This window comes from Carcharhinus amblyrhynchos, chromosome 2 (assembly GCF_965287045.1).
Source record: "Carcharhinus amblyrhynchos chromosome 2, sCarAmb.v2.hapA, whole genome shotgun sequence".
Lineage (NCBI taxonomy): Eukaryota > Metazoa > Chordata > Chondrichthyes > Carcharhiniformes > Carcharhinidae > Carcharhinus > Carcharhinus amblyrhynchos.
Window position 1 is genome coordinate 58,865,062 of NC_137325.1, and position 20,794 is coordinate 58,885,855.

At 42.7% G+C, this 20,794-nt stretch overlaps 1 protein-coding gene across 1 annotated transcript in view; it reads left to right on the forward strand.

The window, feature by feature from the left end:
- Nucleotides 1-20,794, forward strand: part of nek10 (NIMA-related kinase 10) — a 265,380-nt gene that overhangs the window by 90,632 nt on the left and 153,954 nt on the right. Inside the window, exons 10-14 of the mRNA XM_080206316.1 lie at nucleotides 6,635-6,714; nucleotides 6,803-6,889; nucleotides 8,216-8,440; nucleotides 9,105-9,244; nucleotides 12,410-12,471. Of these exons, the coding sequence (XP_080062442.1) occupies nucleotides 6,635-6,714; nucleotides 6,803-6,889; nucleotides 8,216-8,440; nucleotides 9,105-9,244; nucleotides 12,410-12,471 (594 nt within the window). The remainder of the gene's footprint in view (nucleotides 1-6,634; nucleotides 6,715-6,802; nucleotides 6,890-8,215; nucleotides 8,441-9,104; nucleotides 9,245-12,409; nucleotides 12,472-20,794) is intronic.

A 20,794-nucleotide genomic window follows, 5' to 3' on the forward strand; every position in this document is an offset into this window, starting at 1 on the left:
ATTGATCCCTGAAGGTGGCAGGACACATAGATAATGTGGTTAAGAAAGCAAGTAGGATACTTGAGTTTATTAGCCAAGACATAGAAATCAAGAACAGGGATATCATGCTGGAACTGTAGAAAATGTTGGGTCAGGGCACAGCTAGAGTACTGGAGTACTAGAGATCGGGTCACCACATTAGGAAGGAAGTGCTTTCATTGGAGATGGTGCAAAAGATATTTACGAGCATGCTGTCTGGGCTGGAGGATCTGAGCTATGAGGAAAGATTAGATAAGCTGGGATTTTTTTACTTGGAGCAGCAATGGTTAAGCGGTGACTTGATAGAGATGTATAAGGTTATAAGGCTTATGAATAGGGTGGTTGGGAAGGTACTTTTTTCCGTTAGTAGAGAGGTCAATAACCGGGGGCAGGGGGGTGGTTGGTAGATTTAAGGTAAGAAGTAGAAGGCTAAGAGGGGAGTTGAGGAGACACCTTTTCACCTAGAGAATGGTGGGAATCTGAACTCATTGCCTGAAAAGATGGTTGACTCAGAAACTCTCATTACGTTTAAGAAATATTTAGATATTCACTTGTGCTGCCATAAACTCCAGGGCTATGGGCCATGTGCTGGAAAATGGGATTAGTGTAATCAGATCTTTGTTGATTAGCATGGACACGATGGGCCAAATGGCCCCCTCCTGTGCTGTAAATGCCAATGAATCTATGAGTGCAGCTAGAAGCTTTCCAGTAAACAAGTAAGGTGTTACTTTTTAATTGTGAAGCAAGAGATACAACTCTTGCTTCCGTGACGTTCTGTAAGCTTTGTTTTACATAGAACAGGAGGCAAGAGACGAGGTGGAGTTGGAGAAAACATCACGACCATACTGAGAGGGGATATATCTAAGGGTTCGGCCACTGAGTCTAGTTGGATAGAACTGGGAAATAAGAAGGGGAATATCACTTTGATAGGGTTGTACCATAGGCCCCCAAATAATCAGTGGGAAATTGAGGAGCAAATATGTAAGGAGATTACCAATCGCTCCAAGAAAAATAATGCAATTCTCCCAGTGGTGAGTTAATGGAGAGTCAGTCATCCCACTGGCAGGGAGTGTGAATGTCATTTGCGTCTCATGAATAAAATACCTGTTATACAGCTGGACTGCCCCTGATATGATGAACACCACTCTGCCAGACAGACTGGTTCCTGCCCTCCATCTCCATGCCTGGCTGGTCTTCATGTACAGCACTATGCTGCTGGTAGAATGGACCCTCCTGTGTCACCACCTCGGTTCGGTACTGTGCATGGTGCTGGAGGGTATCAGGGCCTCCTTTCCCCTAATGCCACAAAACAGTGCCTATCTAGGCAGCACTATGCTGTGGGACATGCAGCCACTGCGAAATGTCTGATGTTCAACCGGAACTGGAGTGTGAGGGAGGCCTGGGGTAGGTGTGTGTGTGGCATGATGTAGACAAGCAAAGACAAAGGGTGCAAGGAGTGCTGTGCAAGGAGTGGGATGGAGGAATGGCGAAGGCTCACAATGGCAGACAGAAAAGCAAGGAGGTGGATGAAGAGGTTGAAAAATGAAAGGGACAGTAAAGACACCAACAAGGCTGCATGAAACACAGACAAACAAGGGGGTCAAATGGATCGCACATGTATTATTAGAAAGAGATAAATGTGCAGATAATAAGGTGGGGGCCTATTGGCCTGGCACATTAGGGAAAGTTTGCACAACAGGTTTATCAAACATGATTTCCTTTTCATAAATGATTTCCCTTTCATAAGTCCTTTTGACTCTTCCAATCTATCATTATTTTCTAGGTATCTAGTTATTACATTCTTTATAGTAGATTGTGGCATTTTCCCTTCTCTGTTGTCAGCCACAAGTCTGTAGTTCTCTTTCTTTCTCTCTCCCTCCTTTCTTTAAACTGGGATGATGTTTGCCACCTTCCAATCTGTAGGAACCATTCCAGAATCTATAGAATTTTGGAAGAAATCCACCAATACATCATTTATCTCCACAGACACCTTTCAGCACCGTGGGATGTAGATCATCAAATCCAGGGGATTTATTGAGATTCAATACCATTAATTTTTCCCATATGACTTTCTTACTGACACTAATCTCTTTCATTTCCTTATACTCACTAGCCCCTTGGGGCTCGTATTTTTGGAATGATTTCTGTATCTTCCTCCACTGTATTTGTTTAGCTTCTCTGCCATTTTCTTCTCATAAGGAAAAAAACAGTTCAAATCAATTTTCTTATTTCCCAACTTTTACTGATTAGTCCCCATTATAAAATTGCCTGTCTGTGCCTGTAATGGACTTACATTTGCCTTTACTAATCTTTTGCAAATCTAATCTCATATGATCTTTAACTTCTCTCATTAACCACAGTTGCAAAGCTTTCCATATTAGTTTTTGCTCCTTAAAAAGTATGTATTTATTGTAAATCCCATATTAATCTCTTAATTGTTAGCCACTGTATGTCCACCATCAAACCTTTTATGGAGTTTCTCAAATTGTCACAGCCAACTTACCTCTCATACCCCTGTAATTTCCTTTGTTTAGATTTAGTATTAGTTTCAGCCTGAACGACACCTCTTTCAAACCTAAGGCAAAATGTCACCATTTTGTGGTTGCTCTTCCCCTAAAGACTCTTTTACAACAAGGGTATTAATCAGCCCTTTCTCATTGCACAATACCAGATATAAAATAGCGCCTTCTCTATTTCGTTCCTCAACAATTAATCATCTCATGAACATTCCAAGAATTTGCCGTCCACAGCATTAATCCTAATTAGGCTTATTAAATCTATATGAATATTGAAGTCCTCAATGATTACTGTTTTACCCTTGTTACATGTACCTCTAATTCCCTGATTTATCCCATGCCCTACATTATCACTACTATTTGGTGGCCTATAAAGAACTCCCACCAATGTTTGCTACACCTTGCTGTTTCTTAGCCGCATCTGAACTGATTCTGCATCTGCTGATGAGCAACAATCCGAAGCAAAATGGTTGAGTTTTTCCACAAGCTTTACACTGTCAATAGAAGGATGGTCTATCCAGTGTGGATAAACACTGCCTCAGTGGCAACATTGTTTGGACAGATCACAACTCTGATTATGAGACTTGTTGTTGTTTTGCATGTGAATGATGAACAGCATTCACAGAGCTAAACTTGGAGTGTGGTAATTACTGTTGGCAGCTTCACCTTAAGTAACTCTGGACTCTGACAGCCTACTGTCAGATTGCTTTTCACAGTAAAAAGTCTGACAACACCAGGTTTTAGTCCAACCTATTTATTTGATAATATACTCGCAAGCTTTCGAGGGGTTACCCTCTTCGTCAGGTGAATGGAGAGTTCTCACCTGACGAAGAGGGTAACCCCTCGAAAGCTTGCGAGTATATTATCAAATAAATAGGTTGGACTAAAACCTGGTGTTGTCAGACTTTTTACTGTGTTTACGCCAGTCCAACGCCGGCATACCCACATCAAGATTGCTTTTCAACAGACAAGAGACAACCTTAGATCATTTTGATTTCCCATTCAACATGTTGAACATCATCAAAGTCACATCCAGTTGCTAGTTGCGTCAGATGTGTAATATTGACCAATTGTTTCCTTTGCTTTTTGCTTAGAAAGTTGGAAGGCAATTGTTTCACACATTAGGAGAGGGATTTTCCAGCTGTGCTCCCCCCAAGGCCTAAAATTGCCACCTGAGGTCATCGGACCTTTGCTTGGCCCGTTCCCATCTGCCACGATTCCCGTGGTAGGAGGGATGAGAAATTTGCCCAATATTTTTCTTGGTTGTGAAATAGATTGTTAATGCATGAGTTGTAGTCATTTTGCTAAGGCATAAGTATCTAATTCTCCATGTTCATTGTGGGCAAAGCCTGCTATTGTGCCTTGGAAATATGCAGCAGATTTTACCAACATGCAAATACAAATGATGGCTTTGAATGTGCATAAAGATATTTGTGATCAGTACAGTCATCATGTGCATCATGGATCCCTTCAAAGAGAAGCTTTTCTATAATGACCCGAGATTATTATTTTTTTGACTGGAAGGTTATTTTTGACAGTTCACTATATGTTGGCATTCATCATTGTGCATGTATCACAGCCTCTACTACCTAAAATGCTGTCTGCAGAAAGCAAATAAATACTTTTGAAGAATTTCATACTTTAAAGAACTGTTTTCAAGTTTTTACTATCTTCATTGTTATTATGAAGTTCTTGGGAAGGAAGAGTAAGATTCAGCCACATTTAATAAGAAGCAGATCTGCTGCGTTTGCTGTTAAAACATGGATCCTGTATTACCTTGGACAGCTGCTATTATATTGTAAGGTTTGGTAGCCTTAAGTAGACAAAATGCACACTGCAAATTTCAAAACCAACAATTACTTGATCCACATTATCCGTCCTGGTTGTTGCAACCTCAAAAACTCTGATATATCAAATATGATCTCCCTTTCAGCAAACTATGTTAACTCTGCCTGATTGTATTATGATTTTCTAAATGTCTGGCTACCATGTCCTAATAATGGATATCAATATTTTCCCAATGATAGATGTTTGGCTAACTGTCTCATAGTTTCTTGCTCTCAGCCCCCCCTTTGTTCTTGAAAAGAACTATTACATTTGGAATTTTCCAATCTGCTGGGACCTTTCCAGAAGCCAGGGAACTTTGGAAGATTACAAACAATGCATGAACATCTCTCTTTAAGACTCTAGGATGCAGGTCCATCAGCTTGAGGGAATATGTCAGCCCTTACTGTGATTATTTTGCTTATTACTTTTTCTCTAGCAAGTGATTATTTCAATTCCTTTCTCCCTGTTGAACAAAAAAAAACAAAGACAATTACAGCACAGGAACAGGCTCTTCGGCCCTCCAAGCCTGCTCCAACCATGCTGCCCGACTGAAATGAAACCCCCTAGAATTCCATGAAATATCCCTCTATTCCCATCTTATTCATGTACTTGTCAAGACATCCCTTAAAGGTCACCACCGTATCCGCTTCCACTACCTTCCCCAGCAACGAATTCCAGGCACCCACTACTCTCTGTATAAAAAATCTGCCTTGTATATCTCCTTTAAATCTTGGCCTTTGCACCTTAAACCTGTGCCCCCTAGTAATTGACTGTTCCACCCTGTGAAAAAGCTTCTGACTATCCACGCTGTCCAGGCCTCTCATAATCTTGTAGACTTCTATCAGGTCGCCCCTCAACCTCCGTTATTTCAGTGAGAACAAACCAAGTTTCTCCACCCTCTCCTCACAGCTAATGTCCTCCATAACAGGCAACATCCTGGTAAACCTTTTCTGTACCCTCTGTAAAGTCTCCACATCCTTCTGGTAGTGTGGCGGCAACCAAACTTGAACACTGTATTCCAAGTGCGGCCTAACTAAGGTTCTATGAAGCTGCAACATGACTTAACAATTTTTAAATGCAGTGCCCTGGTCCATGAAGGCAAGCATGCCGTATGCCTTCCTGACTACCTTCTCCAGCTGCATTGCCACTTTCAGTGACCTGTGTACCTATACACCAGATCCCTTTGCCTATCAATACTCTTAGCCAATCAATACTCTTAGCCTATCTATACCCTTAAGGGTTCCGCCATATACTGGATATTTCCTATCTGTATTAGACCTTCCGCAATACATTATCTGGATATTTGTCTGGATTAAACGCCATCTGCCATCTCCGCCCAAGTCTCCAACTGATCTATATCCTGCTGTATCCTCTGATGATCCTCACCGCTATCTGCAAATCCACCAACCTTTCTGTCATCCGCAAACTTACTAACCAATCCAGTTACATTTTCCTCCAAATCATTTATATATATTACAAACAGCAAAGGTCCCAGCATTGATCCCTGAGGAATGCCACTTGTCACAGCCTTCCATTCAGAAACGCACCTTTCCACTGCTACCCTCTGTCTTCTTTGACTGTTGGTTCTTGATTTTCTTCTACTTTTGGGATGCTTTTTGTGTTTTCTAATGTGAAGACATGATAAAGAAGTCAGTCCAAGGATGTGTAGGTTAGATAGATTAGCCATGGTAAATGCATGGGGTTATAGGGTTAATGCAGAGAGGAAGGCCCGCTTGCAATGCTGTTTCAGAGAGCTGGTGCAAACTCAATGGGCCAGAAGACCTGTTTCTGCACCCTAGGGATTCTATGAAAAATATTTGTTGAAAGTCTTTGCCATTTCCTTGATTCCATTAATAATTCACCAGTTTGATTCCTAAGGGAGCAAAGTTTAGTTCAGCTGCTTTCTTCCTGTTAATATATTTGTAGAAATTCTTACTATATCTTTCTTGCTAGTTTACTCTCATATTCTAATTTCTTTCTTTCTTTAGTTATCTTTGGTAAGTTTTTCAGATCAACCAATCACCTGTTCTTATGACACAAAATGATGAAGTAATTTGTGCACAGTAGTAAGTAAATGTATTAACATATATAATTTTCAACTGAAACAGGAAATGGTATAAAAGGTTTAACATTTTTTCAGGCACTGGCCAACTTTACACCAATACCAGAGATTAAGTAGCGTCAAATGAGTTTATAAATTAAGATTGTTATTATGTTAAGTAAGAAGAAATAAAATAATAACAAGATGTTTTAACTTGAAATATTCCCTTTAGACCCTAGTAAAACTACTGGCAGCCAAGGACAATAATGTATTACTGGGTGCTCTCCTTGCTCTCACCAGCTTAGCTGAAAGGTATGTAACTTCATTAAACAGCATAAAATATAGCTTTACATAAATGGTTGTAACTGAATAAGCTAATAACATTTAGCTTTTTTTTTAGTCCAGAGTGCAGAGTGAAGATAGGTGAACTCACTATTGTAGAAAATCTGTTAACAATTTTACAAGAATATGATTTACTATCAAAAAGGTAAGTTGAGATTTTTTGATCTTTGTCCCATGTTAATTTATTTTGGGAAAACAGTTAAGTTTATGAGGTACTCGTGTGCACAGTAGTTGCTTAATGCAGAATGGAGCATGCAGGAGCCAAGCTTTTCTGAAACTGCTCTGGCTTGGGGGAGATGGATATTCCCCCTAACATTGTGAGTAACTCTGCGGTTTCTATACATTTCCTTGATTCAAGAGCATTTAAATACTTTGGTCTGCAACGTCATCTATGGCGTACTTGTGACACCCATCACACACATGATGTGGAGGAAAGTTATTGTGGTGCAGGGTGCCAGCTAAAGCTTTTTAAAAGATTAAAAATGTGGCAGGTTTTGAACTTGGTAATTTCTTGGAAATTGACCATAAAAATGTAACATCATGCTGGAAATGGCAGAAATGCTGATAAATGGAGGTAGGTGTGGTGGAAATTGAGGACAAGTGGAACCTGATCAAGGTTCTGTGAGAGTGAGAAAGAGGGTGAAAGCAGAAGCACAGGAAATGTGGTAGACATGGCAAGAGCCCACCATTATCCATGGTGTGGGGAAATCCTCATCAGATGAGCCAGAGGAACTGGGAGAATGGAGTGGAATCTTACAGAGTGTAGGGTGTGAGGAAGCATAGTCGAAGTAGCTGTGGAAGTCAGCGGGCTTATTATGAATGTTAGCTGATAGCCTATTGCTCCATCCTCATTCCTTTTGGCCCTGGAAAACTAAGTCTTCTGTCATTCAATCTGTTCTGTGTTTCAACCTATCATAGACTTTCCTTTTGCTTTTGTCCCACCAGTTCTTTGCTGAAAACCTATTACATTTCTGCCTGCTCCTGGTGTAATGTCATCATTATAAAACATAGGGCAGGATTTTCTCCTCTGCAGACTAACACGGCACATGGCAAAAGTGGCGCTTTTCCTGCGAGCTGTAGTAGCAGGTTTCTGTGCCAGATTATTCGCTTTAGACCTGTTTTTATATGCATCAGCAGGAGGGATGTCGGATCTTGCAGCAGGGTAGGCTGAGATTGCCCCCTACCCCTGTGACCTAATGGGATAAACTTTCCAGGTGCCTTAACCTTCGGTGCCAGGAGCTCAGGATTGCTAGAAAAAAGAGTTGACTCCCAAAGTGAAAAGTAGTGCCCCAAGTTTAATAACAGAGCACAAAGTATTTTTTAATTGGTGGGGAGTTGTCAGTGATTGCAGTAACAGTAATATCTGGTGATTTCAGTGACATGGAGAAGGTGGACAGCTTTGTTTCTGTCCTTTTGTTAGAAGGAAATAACTGTTTATGATTGCTTTCCTCAATGCTGGTGATGTTTACAGAATGACTGCTGAGCTGCTCCGTCTACTCTGTGCAGACGCTCAAGTGAGAGAACAGGTGAAGATCTATGAAGGGATTCCCATAATGCTTAGTTTGCTACATTCGGACCACCTCAAATTGCTATGGAGTATTGTTTGGATTCTTGTTCAGCTGTGTGAGGATCCTGACGCCAGCACAGAGATCCGATTGTGGGGAGGCATCCAACAACTTCTCCACATTCTACAAGGGTGAGCTTATAAAGAAATGTTAAAAATGACGAAGTACTATTTAATTTTAACTTTTCTTATTATCTATCTGGCAAATGTGAACTGAATTGATAAGGTACTTGCACAAAATAAATATTGAGTTTTATGGACGTAAGCGGAAATAGGCACTCTGAACATGCAGATAGAAAATTGTCAATTTGATTTTTACATTTTACATAACATTGGAGATTAATATACTCTACACTTAGCAATATCTCTTGATTCTTCTTGTGGTTTAATTTGTAATGTCAAATTGTTCATTGGAGAAACCCCATGAGATATTTTGTGTAGAATCTGTTTCTCCATAACATGGTCCAAGAAATACCTTTTGAATTTGTCGTACAGTTTAATATTCTTTATCTTTTAAGGTCAAATAGTTGGTACGTGCATCTAAAGTTCACAAAATTAAACAAATTTAGAGCTAGTTGTACAGGAAGTGTGGTTTTTGTGCATCATTTCCTAGTATGCATTTTTTTTTAATGAGATACAAGCCATTCTATCACATTGATTCATATAACGTTGGCTTTCTACAGTCAACTGATTATGTTCACAATAGAGAACATAGTATTTGGTAACAGCGGCTTAATGTGAAATACTTCACATAAATGCTTCTAAGAAAACTGTTTTTTTTTGTGTGTTTCCATAGAGATAGAAATTTTGTGTCTGATCGCTCTTCAATAGGAAGTCTGTCTAGTGCTAATGCTTCAGGGAGAATTCAACAACTTCAGTTGTCCGAGAAACTGAGCACTCAGGAAATACAAGAGAATACATTATCCTTGCAAGAAGGTATAGTATTTTAACATTGAATTAAAAAACCATTAAATAGAATAATATTGGCACATGCTTTGATAAATAATATGATTAAGGCGGACTTTTTCATTGATTGGATAGATTTTGTGAGTTTCTTTGTTTTCAATAGAATTGTTAATATACTTAAGTTGGTAGCATTACATCTTTTATGTTACTGAGATGCAATTGACTCAGAAATATATCCAAACATGGGACTTCAGTTTGTGTGTCACTCAACTTGTAAGGGAGATGGTAGGATGGTTCCTCTTTGTCCCACCCATTGACTAACCACAACAAGGTACATTTTGAGGAAGTATTTTCAACCTTCACTTTTGAACCCTGCCTCACAGCACCAGGGGCCAGGGTTCGATTCCTGCTCGAATCACTGTCTGTGTGGAGTCTCCCTGTGTCTACGTGGGTTTCCTCCAGGTACCCTGGTTTCCTCCCACAGTCTGAAAGACGTGCTGGTTAGGTGCATTGCTGTGCTAAATTCTCCTTTTGTGTACCCAACAGGCTCCAGAGTGTGGCGATTAGGGGATTTCCATAGTAACATCATTGCAGTGTTAATGTAAGCCTACTTGCGACACTAATAAAGAAACTAAGAAAAACTCATACACACATGCAAGAAAAGTTGATTACAAAAGAGGTAGCATGCATTTAGAGGTTTAAAGAATCCAAAATTCATTATTACACTTCTTTGAGATGGAAGCTGGAAACCTTGCAGGCCTACGGATTTCGTTGTGTTTCACAGAAGAAAATGAGAGGTGAGGAATTCACAACTCCCTGCACCTTGCAACAGTAGGTTTCTGGCTCTTCTCTGCAATCTTCTTGACAATCAAAGTTATAGCCAAGCCCCTGTGCTGAAGGTTTGGCTTATTCTATAAATCTGCAGATAAAAAGATAGCCCCAGTTCTCTGCCAGTTTGTATTCTAGGCAGGATTATCTCTTTTGCTGGGTGTGGTCTCATCTCATTGTGATCTTTTTGTCTACTAGACTAACTGACATTCTGAATGCTCTCATATGTTTATGAAGTGTTTCTTCTAACAGCTGTTTACTGTCAAGTGACCATAGTGTCAGTGTAATTTTTGACTACACAGCTGATCCCTGACAATGTTCGCATTGACGTACAGTGGGGTTTGAATCTTGGCCAATTACTCCTTGCAAGAATATGTTTATTCTTCACACCCATTTTGTGGAACTTTAGCCTACAGACACAGAGGGTAGGATTTTACGACATTTTTTCGAAGTGTCAGGCAAGCATGAAACTGGGGGAGTTCCAGATCCATTTTTTGGGTGTGTTTTCAGGCCCAATCTTATGCTCTCTGTCTTTAAAATTTTGGACGATCCATTTCTCACTACAGGTGGCAGTGGGTGGGGCTTAACTTCCAACAGCCTGCAGAGAGAGATATTGCACGTGTGCAGACCTCTAATGCTGCCCATGCGCATTAACAATAGCAGGGGTTTGGCACATAAGAAGAGCTGTCAGGCCCCTGCTATTGCAGGCAGCCTCAAGTACCTCTCCCATGATCATGGAGGCCCGTGACCCAAGATGCAGCCCCCACCAATTGCCCCCTCCACCCAGACCGATCGTGGACCTTCTCCCTCCCCCCAGTCTCAGCCCCACCAGCCTCCCCCCTTCGATCGTGGCCCCGCTGTCCTGACCCACCGCCCTCCCCCACCAATCACATGCACAGTGGCAGCGGGCCTCCTTGCCCACAGACCTTACGCCCATTGACTCTCCCCCCCCACATAGGTCCTGATTGTTCAAGTGCCAGGCTGACATTGCCAAGGTGACAGGGTGGCACTGCCAGTCTGGCACTGCCCAAGGGGCACCCAGATTGCCTTTGGCCTCCCAAGGGGACCTGAATGACCTCTGGTTCCACCAGTGAGACTGTTCCCATTCGTGGGGAGCAGGTGTTTTTCTCGCCAGAGAAATCTCCTGGCAAGGCCATAAAGGCAAGTAAGACCGGACAATTAAGTGCCGGGATTGCTAAACACGTTGAAATCAAAATTTAGAAAAATTTGAATAAATTAACCAGCCTCTTGTCCATTATTGGCTAGAGGCTGACTGTGCTGGAAATCCGAGTATCATAAAATTACACTGGTTGCGAAAACTGGCGCCATTCGCACTAGCCCCTTTACGTCCGATTTTAAGATATTTTCCCACTGCAGACGGTTGTAAAGTGGCAGCAAAATCTTGCCCTAAGTCTGTGTTGCAATTGAACATCAATTTGTGTAATTTTGTAGAGTCTGTAGGCATTTTGTAGAGTCTGTAGAACAGTTAACTCCTTAGGAGAGATTTGTTGCATTTTTAATGTCTCTTCGATAGAATGCCCCCCAAAAAATTATTTGCATTTTACCATTGTGTCCGGTAAAGCAGACTACCTCCAGTCTCGGGTAGTTTCATGTACACTTGCAAACAAGGAAAGTCACCTAATCCCCTTGACTCCATCCTGCTTTAAGGTAAATTGTCCTTTTCCATTCTTTTTAAAAGTGAAATACCCTCTTTTTCATAAATTCATGGGCATAACTACATGCACTGAAAACTCAATTGTTCAATTCACATTGTGTGCCTTTTTTCATATGATTTATGAAATATCAATTTCCCATTCACACACAGAACTCTCATGAAAATTGCTGTGTTAAGAAGCTGGGGGAGAAATTTATTCACATACCTTATGCTGATGCTTTGGAAGCCAGAAGCACTGCTGGCCGTTGACAGCATGGCTCACGTGTATTCTTCATTTGTAGCATTGAAGAATGTCATGTGAGCTATGCAGTTAGTAACTGGCACACTGCCCACCCCCAGAGCAATGATGTAGACACTAAGTGAACTAATTTCTGTCCCATTAACTCTGATGATGCAATTGATTCATTTTTACTACTTTTTTGTAAACTTTGTTTTAAAATACATGGTTTAATTTTGGGAGCCAAACCATCAATTATGGTGTACCATGACACCCCTGCTAATTAAAATGGAGTAAATCTCTTAAATGGTAATCCATAGTAAGTAATGTTAAACTTGTTAAATTATAAAGAATAGCCTTAAATATGTCACAAAGATGTAAAACATTATTCGCAGGGATAAATTTACTTGAACCACTTGATATGTCAAAACTTTATTATCGTTTATCTAACATGATTTGCTTCTTGTCATTTCAGCATGTTGTGCTGCTATTACTGAGCTGGTGCTAAATGATACAAATGCTCAGCAGGTTGTACAGGTCAGCAAACTCAACTATCATTGATTTTAATAAAGTCAAATCTTAATGAATGTGTGGTAACAAAAGAAGAAAAGAATTAAAATCAAATAGCAATATGCAAATGCTGGATTTTGAAAGTGATAAGATTGATTAAAATGTGTATAGAGCTCAAAAATGAAATGAATTCGTCAGTTCCATGTTTACAAGAGAAAGATTATGTAGGCTCTAACAAAGAGGCTGAAAAAAGATAGAAAAATCAGTGATGTAATTTAGTAGAATATATGGTTGGATGCTTCAATATAATCTAAGTGAGGAAACCAGTTGGACTGGATGAGACTCTTCCTAGGTTTCTTGACTAACCCAAAGCTGTGTCTCTTGAGCTCATTGGCACAAATGTTTAGAAATTTCTCAGGGAGTCTGGAATTTTCACCACATTGATGTGAAAAAGGTGCAGAGAAAACACCAGAATGATTAATGAGCTTATAGATAAAGCTTGTGAGTGTAGAACCTCACGGTAGCACAGTGATTAGCACTGTTGCTTCACAGCTCCAGGGTCCTGGGTTTGATTCCCGGCTTGGGCCACTGTCTGTGTGGAGTTTGCACATTCTCCCTGTGCCTGCGTGGGTTTCCTCCGGGTACTCTGGTTTCCTCCCACAGTCTAAAGATGTGCAGGTTAGGTTGATTGGCCATGCTAAGAAATTGCCCCTTAGTGTCCAGGGATGTATAGGTTAGAGGGATTAATGTAGGGATATGGGGGTAGGGCCTGGGTGGGATTGTGTTCGGTGCAGACTCGATGGGCCGAAGGGCCTCTTTCTGCACTGTGGGGGTCTATGATTCTATGAACCTAAGGGTGAGAAATTGAGCTTACATGCACCCATTTTTTGGACACTACACATGCTTTTAGAGCTCTAAACTGGCTTCTGTGATTTGAATTGCTCTACTCACCAAAATGCTGTTGGCATTAGTATGTAGAATGTGCAATGGAAGAGCTGTGGTGTGGCTCTCTCTCCTCATCCTTTGGCTCATGTTGCTGTTATTAAATGTCTAAAAGTAGAAAATAGGAATTTGGGATGGGGGATAGGGATTGAGGTGGAGATCAAGAGTACCATGATAACACCATCTGAAACTGTTTTATCGTGCCAAATAATCAGATGGGAATGAAGCGGAGTTGAAAAAGGCATAAGACAAGGATATACCGACATTCTCAACATCCTCAGCCATGTCAAATGGCACAGGCTCTGTTTCAGCCTTCCACATGATACTGGGAGCCATCTCCTCAGTAAGACTCTGGAGATACAGGAGTCATTGTTCCCCATTAATTCTGCCCTTCTCTACTGTAGCATGTTCCACTGACTTTCAAGAAAGAATACAGAATGTTGGTGTTTGTGGAGGTTGAGTGAATTCTACATGAATGCTCATTTACAAGGGAAGATGTTCATGGAACAAACTTTAAGTTATTCAAAGCTCCACAGTCCTGCCACATCCAGTTATGAATGGTGATGGACAATCAAATAACTAACTGAAGGTGGAAACTCTGCAAATATCCTCAGTGTGTCATTTGTAAAAGTAAAGGCTGAAGCATTTGCAACCATCTTCAGCCAGAAGTGCTAAGTGGATTCTCTATCTCATTCTGCTCCTGAGTTTCCAGCATCTCAGGTGCCAGCCTTCAGGCAATTTGATTCATTCTGCGTGATATCAACAAACAATCTAAGGCGCTAGACACTGCAAGGTCTATGGGCCTGGTAATAACAAGAACAAAAAACAAAAAAAATTACAACACTGGAACAGGCCCTTCAGCCCTGCAAGCCTGCACCAACCATGCTGCCTGACTGAACTAAAACCCCCCACCCATCTGGGGACCATATCCCTCTATTCCCATCCTATTCGTGTATTTGTCAAGACGCCCCTTAACAGTCACTACCATATCTGCTTCCACTACCTCCCCCGACAATGAGTTCCAGGCACCCTCTGTGTAAAAAATCTGCCTCGTACATCTCTTTTAAACCTTGCCCCTTGCACCTTAAACCTGTGTCCCCTAGTAATTGATTCTTCTACCCTAGGTAAAAACTTCTGACTATCCACTCGGTCCATGCCTCTCATAATCTTGTAGACGTCTATCAAGTCACCCCTCAACCTCCGTCGCTCCAGTGAGAACAAACCAGATTTCTCCAAATCTCCTCATAGCTAATGCCCTCCATGCCAGACAACATCCTGGTAAAACTTTTATGTACCCCCTCCAAAGCCTCCACATCCTACTGATGGTGTGGCGACCAGATTTGAACACTATATTCTAACTGTGGCCTAACTAAGGTCCTATAAAATTGCAGCATGACTTGCCAATTTTTAAACTCAATGCCTCAGCCGATGAAGGCAAGCATGCTGTATGCATTCTTGACTACCTTCTCTACCTATGTTGCCACTTTCAGTGATCTGTGTACCTGTACACCCAGATCCCTTTGTCTATCAATACTCCGAAGGGTTCTGCCATTTACTGTATATTTCCTATTTGTATTAGACCTTCCAAAATGCATTACCTCACATTTGTCTGGATTAAACACCATCTGCCACCTCTCTGCCGAAGTCTCCAACTGACCTATATCCTGCTGTATCCTCTGATGGTTCTCATCGCTACCTGCAAATCCACCAACCTTTGTATCATCCGCAAACTTACTAATCAATCCAGTTACACTTTCTTCCAAATCATTTATATATATATTACAAACAGCAAAGGTCCCAGCACTGATCCCTGAGGAACACCATTTGTCACAGCCCTCCATTCAGAAACACACCCTTCCACTGCTACTCCCTGTTTTCTTTGACCCAGTAAGAATCTCACAACACCAGGTTAAAGTCCAACAGGTTTATTTGGTAGTAAACACCAGTAGCTTTCGGAATGCTGTTCCTTTATAAGCTGAGTGGAGAGCTCTGATAACAAACAGGGCATATAAAGACGCACACAGTTTACAGAATACTGACTAGAATGCACGTCTTTGCAGCTAATCTGCTATTCAAGTCTTACAGCTGCAGACAATATGAGTGGAGATAGCATTAAGCATAGGTTAAAGAGATGTATATTGTCTCCAGACAGGACAGTAAGTGAGATGTTGCAAGTTCAGGCAAATCATGGGAGTTACAGATAGTGTGACATGAACCGAAGATCCTGGTTGAGGCCGTCCTCATGTGTGCGGAACTTGGCTATCAGTCTCTGCTCAGTGACTCTGCACTGTCACATGTCATGAAGGCTGCCTTGGAGAACATTTACACAAAGATCGGAGGCCGAATGCCCGTGACTGCTGAAGAGTTTGCCAACAGGAAGGGAACAGTCTTGCCTGGTGATTGTCGAGCGGTGTTCATTCATCCGTTTTTGCAGCGTTTGCATGGTCTCCCCAATGTACCATGCCTCGGGACATTCTTTCCTGCAGTGTATCAGGTAGACAACGTTGGCCGACTTGTAAGAGTATGTGCCATGTACCTGTTGGATGGTGTTCTCATGTGAGATGATGGCATCCATGTCGATGATCCGGCATGTCTTTGCAGAGGTTATTGTGGCAGGGTTGTGTGGTGTTGTGGTCATTTTTCTCCTGGGTTGTTTGCTACGGACAATGGTCTGTTTGAGGTTGAGCAGTTGTTTGATGGCAAGAAGTGGGGGTGTGGGGACGGCCCTGGCAAGATGTTTGTTTTTATCAATGACATGTTGAAGGCTCCGGAGAAGATGTCGTAGCTTCTCCGCTCCGGGGAAGTACTGGACGACAAAGGGTACTCTGTCCACCGTGTCCCATGTTTGTCTTCTGAGGAGGTTGGTGCGGTTTTTCGCTGTGGCAAATCGGAACTGTCAATAGATGAGTCGAGCGCCATATCCTGTTCTTATGAGGGCATCTTTCAGCGTCTGGAGGTGTCTGTTGTGATTCTCCTCATCTGAGCAGATCCTGTATATACGGAGGGCTTGTCCGTAGGGGATGGTTTCTTTAACGTGTTTGGGATGGAAGTTTGACCCAGCCAGTTTTGTATCCGCCTTGTCAGTTCCCCTCTGACCCCATGTGACTTCACCTTCTGCACCAGTCTGTCATGAGGGATCTTGTCAAAGACCTTACTGAAGTCCATGTAAAAACCCTCCACTGTCCTACCCTCATCAATCATCTTTGTCACTTCCTCGAAAAAGTGATAATGTTAGAGAGACACGACCTCCCCTTCACAAAACCATGTTGCCTCTCACTAATACATCCACTTATTTTCAAGTCGGAATAAATCCTGTCTCGAAGAATCCTCTCCAATAATTTCCCTACCACTGACATAAGGTCCACTGGCTTGTAATTACCTGGATTATTCTTGCTAACCTTCTTAAACAAAGGAACAACATTGACTATTCTCCAATCCTCTGGGACCTCCCCTGTAGCCGCTGAGGATACGAAGATTTCTCTTAAGGTCCGAGCAATTTCCTCCCTTGCCTCTCTCAGTATTCTGGGGTATGTCCCATCAGGTCCTGGGGACTTACCTACCTTAATATTTCTCAAGAACACTAATATCTTCTTTTTGATCTCAACATGACTCAAAACTATCTACACATCCATTCCCAGACTCATCATCCACCAAGTCCTTTTTGGTGAATACTGATGCAAAATATTCATTTAATACCTCGCCTATTTCCTCTGGCTGCATGTATAGATTCCCTCCCTTGTCCTTGAGTGGGTTAACCCTCTCCCTGGCACCCTTTTGCACTCTATATATGTGTAAAAACCTTGGGAGTTTCCTTAATCCAATTGCCAATGCTTTTTTGTGACCCCTTTTAGCCCTCTTTACTCCTTGCTTAAGTTTCTTTCTACTTTCCTTGTATTCCACACTTGCTTTGTGTTTTCTCAGCTTCCTAGCTTTGACAAATGCTTCCTTTTTCTCTTTGACTAGACTCACAATATCTCTCATTATCCAAGTTCCCAAAACTTGCCATACTTATCTTTCATCCTTACAGGAATATGCCGGTCCTTAATCCCTATCACCCTACACTTGAAAGCCTTCCACATGCCAGATGTTGATTTGCCCTCAAACATCTGTCCCCAATCTACATTCATCAGTTCCTGCCTAATATTGTCGTAATTAACCTTCCTCCAATTTAGCACCTTACTACGCTTATATTTCTTTATCCATCAGCACCTTAAAGCATACTGAATTGTGGTCACTGTTCCCGAACTGCTCTCCTACTGAAACATTGACCATCTAGCTGAGCTCATTCCCCGGTCCAGTATGGCCCCTTCCCTAGTTGGTCTACCTACCTAATGTTTCAAGAAGACCTCCTGGATGCTCCTTACAAACCCTGTCCCATCCACACCCCAGCACTAAGTGAGTCCCAGTAAATACAGGGGAAGTTAAAATCTCCCACCACAACAACCCTGTAACTTTTACACCTTATCAAAATCTGACTATATATTTGTTCCTCTATCCCCTGCTGGCAGTTGGATGGCCTATAGTAAACCCTCAACATTGTGACTACACCTTTCCTGTTCCTGAGATTAACCCATATTGCTTCATTATATGAGCCCTCCGTGGTGTCCTCCCGCAGTACAGCTATGATATTCTCCTTAAACAGTAGTGCAACATCCCCACCCTTTTTACATCCCCCTTCTATCCCACCTGAAATATCAGTATCCTGGAACTTTAAGCTGCCAATCCTGTCCTTCCCTTAACCCAGTCTCTGTAATAGCAACATTACTGATGACTGGAGCAGCACACTGGTCCGACCCATTTTCCACACCCCTGCCCTCATCCCTTCCCCTACCTCCTAGAGCTGCTTCACAGTGCCAGGGACCCAGATTCGATGCCTGGCTTGGGTCACTGTCGATGTGAAGTTTGCATGTTCTCCCCGTGTCTGTGTGGGTTTCCTCCAGGTGCTCCAGTTCCCCCCCTACATTCTGAAAGACATGCTGGTTAGCTGCACTGACCTGAACAGGCGCTGGAGTGTGGTGACAAGTGGAATTTCACAGTAGGTTCATTGCAGTGTTAATGTAAGCCTTACTTGTGATTAATAATAATAAAAAAGTCATAATAGGGTTCATAAGAACATAAGAAATAGGAGCAGGAGTAGGCCATCTAGCCCTTCGAGCCTGCCCCGCCATTCAATAAGATCATGGCTGATCTGTCGTGGCTCAGTTCCACATTCCCGCCCTCTCCCCATAACCCTTAATCCCCTCTCTTATCAAAAACCCATCAACCCGCGTCTTAAAAATATTTAGCGAGGTAGCCTCCACCACTTCAACGGGCAGAGAATTCCAGAGATTCACCACCCTTTGAGTGAAGAAGTTCCTCCTCAACTCCATTCTAAACCGCCCCCCCTTTATCTTGAGGCTGTGCCCCCTAGTCCTACTGTCTTTTTTGAGCGGGAAGAGTCTTTCCACCTCTATCCTATCCATCCCATTCATCATCTTATACGTCTCAATGAGATCTCCCCTCATTCTTCTAAACTCCAACGAGTACAAGCCCAGTTCATTCAGCCTCTCCTCATAGCTCAACCCCCTCAACTCCGGTATCAGCCTAGTAAACCTCCTCTGCACTCCCTCCAAGGCCAAAATATCCTTGCGTAAGTACGGCGCCCAAAACTGCACACAGTACTCCAGCTGCGGCCTCACCAATGCCCTATACAGCTGCAGCAAGACCTCCCTACTTTTATATTCAATCCTCCTCGCTATGAAGGCCAGCATCCCATTCGCCTTCCTGACCACCTGCTGCACCTGCAAGCTGGGTTTTTGCAACTCATGCACAAGGACCCCGAGGTCCCTCTGCACCGTCGCCTGCTGCAGTTTTTCTCCACGTAAGTAATAATCCTTCCTACCATTATTCCTACCAAAGTGGACCACCTCGCACTTGCCAACATTAAATTCCATTTGCCAGTTCCTGGCCCATTCGCCCAGCCTATCTAGATCCTTCTGCAGACTCTCCACACCCTCCGCACAATTTGCCGTTCCACCAATCTTGGTGTCATCAGCAAATTTCGACACCATACACTCGGTTCCCTCCTCCAGATCATCTATATAAATGGTAAATAGCTGAGGCCCCAGCACCGACCCCTGGGGCACTCCACTAGTCACCATCCGCCAATCCGAATAGCACCCATTGACCCCCACTCTCTGCCTCCTATTTGACAACCAATCCTCTATCCATGCTAACACCCTACCCCCAACTCCATGTCCCCTGACCTTCTGCAATAACCTCTTGTAAGATACCTTGTCAAACGCCTTCTGAAAATCCAGAAAGACCACATCCACCGGCTCTCCTCTATCCACCGCCCTAGACACATCCTCATAGAACTCTAGTAAATTTGTCAGACACGACTTCCCTTTAACGAAACCGTGCTGCGTCTGCTCTATCAAGCAATTCCCCTCAAGATGCCTCGCTATTTCCTCCTTGATGACGGATTCTAACATTTTACCTACAACTCAGTTGTCACCCAGCCAGCTTCTGCATTCAAAAGCGCATCCTCTGCCAGTGACCCATGAATCAGGACCTATTTCTGCCACACCAATCTTTGAGTCACACATTTATTTCCCAATGTTGTTTGCCCTATGCCAATTTGCATGCGGCTCAAAGGTAATAATCTGAGGATTATTACCTGAGGTTCTACTTCTTAATTTGGTGCCTACCTCTTCATACTGACTACACAGAATCTCTTTCCTTGTCATGCCTATATCATTGCTAGCTATATGTAGCATGACAATTAGATCCTTCCCCTTCAGCTCTTCTCCAGCCCTGAACACTGGGCAGGCAATGCAGCCATCTGGACTCTCATTCTTTGCTGTAAAGACAGTGTCAATCCCCCTTCTATACTATCACTACTAACACTACATTCCTTTTTGCTCCCCCAACTTGGATGACTTTCTGTATCGTACCGCACGGCCAGCCTGCTGATCCACTTTGTAGACCTTGCTTTCGTCCACGCATGTTAAGAACAAAGAACAAAGAACAAAGAACAACACAGCATGGGAAACAGGCCCTTCGGCCCAACGAGCCCGTGCCGCCGTCCCACTGTCTGTGACCTATTCATGATTTTAGTCTACACCTAACGTGCGAGGATCAGGAGGTCCAATTTAGGGACAATTTAGTACCCAATCAATCAGCCTAAAAGCACATCTTTGGGGGATGTGGGAGGAAACCGGAGCACCCGGAGGAAACCCACGCAACCACGGGGAGAACGTGCAAACTCCCACAGACACAGGCCCAAATCCATGTGTCCGCACAGCAACAGAGATAGTCTCTGAGCTGTCATGTTGCCCTCGAGATGGTCCAGTTTAAGCACACTAACGACATGAAGCAATAGGCAACTCCCGAAGCATCGTCCAAGAGCAGCCCACTACAACCTGCC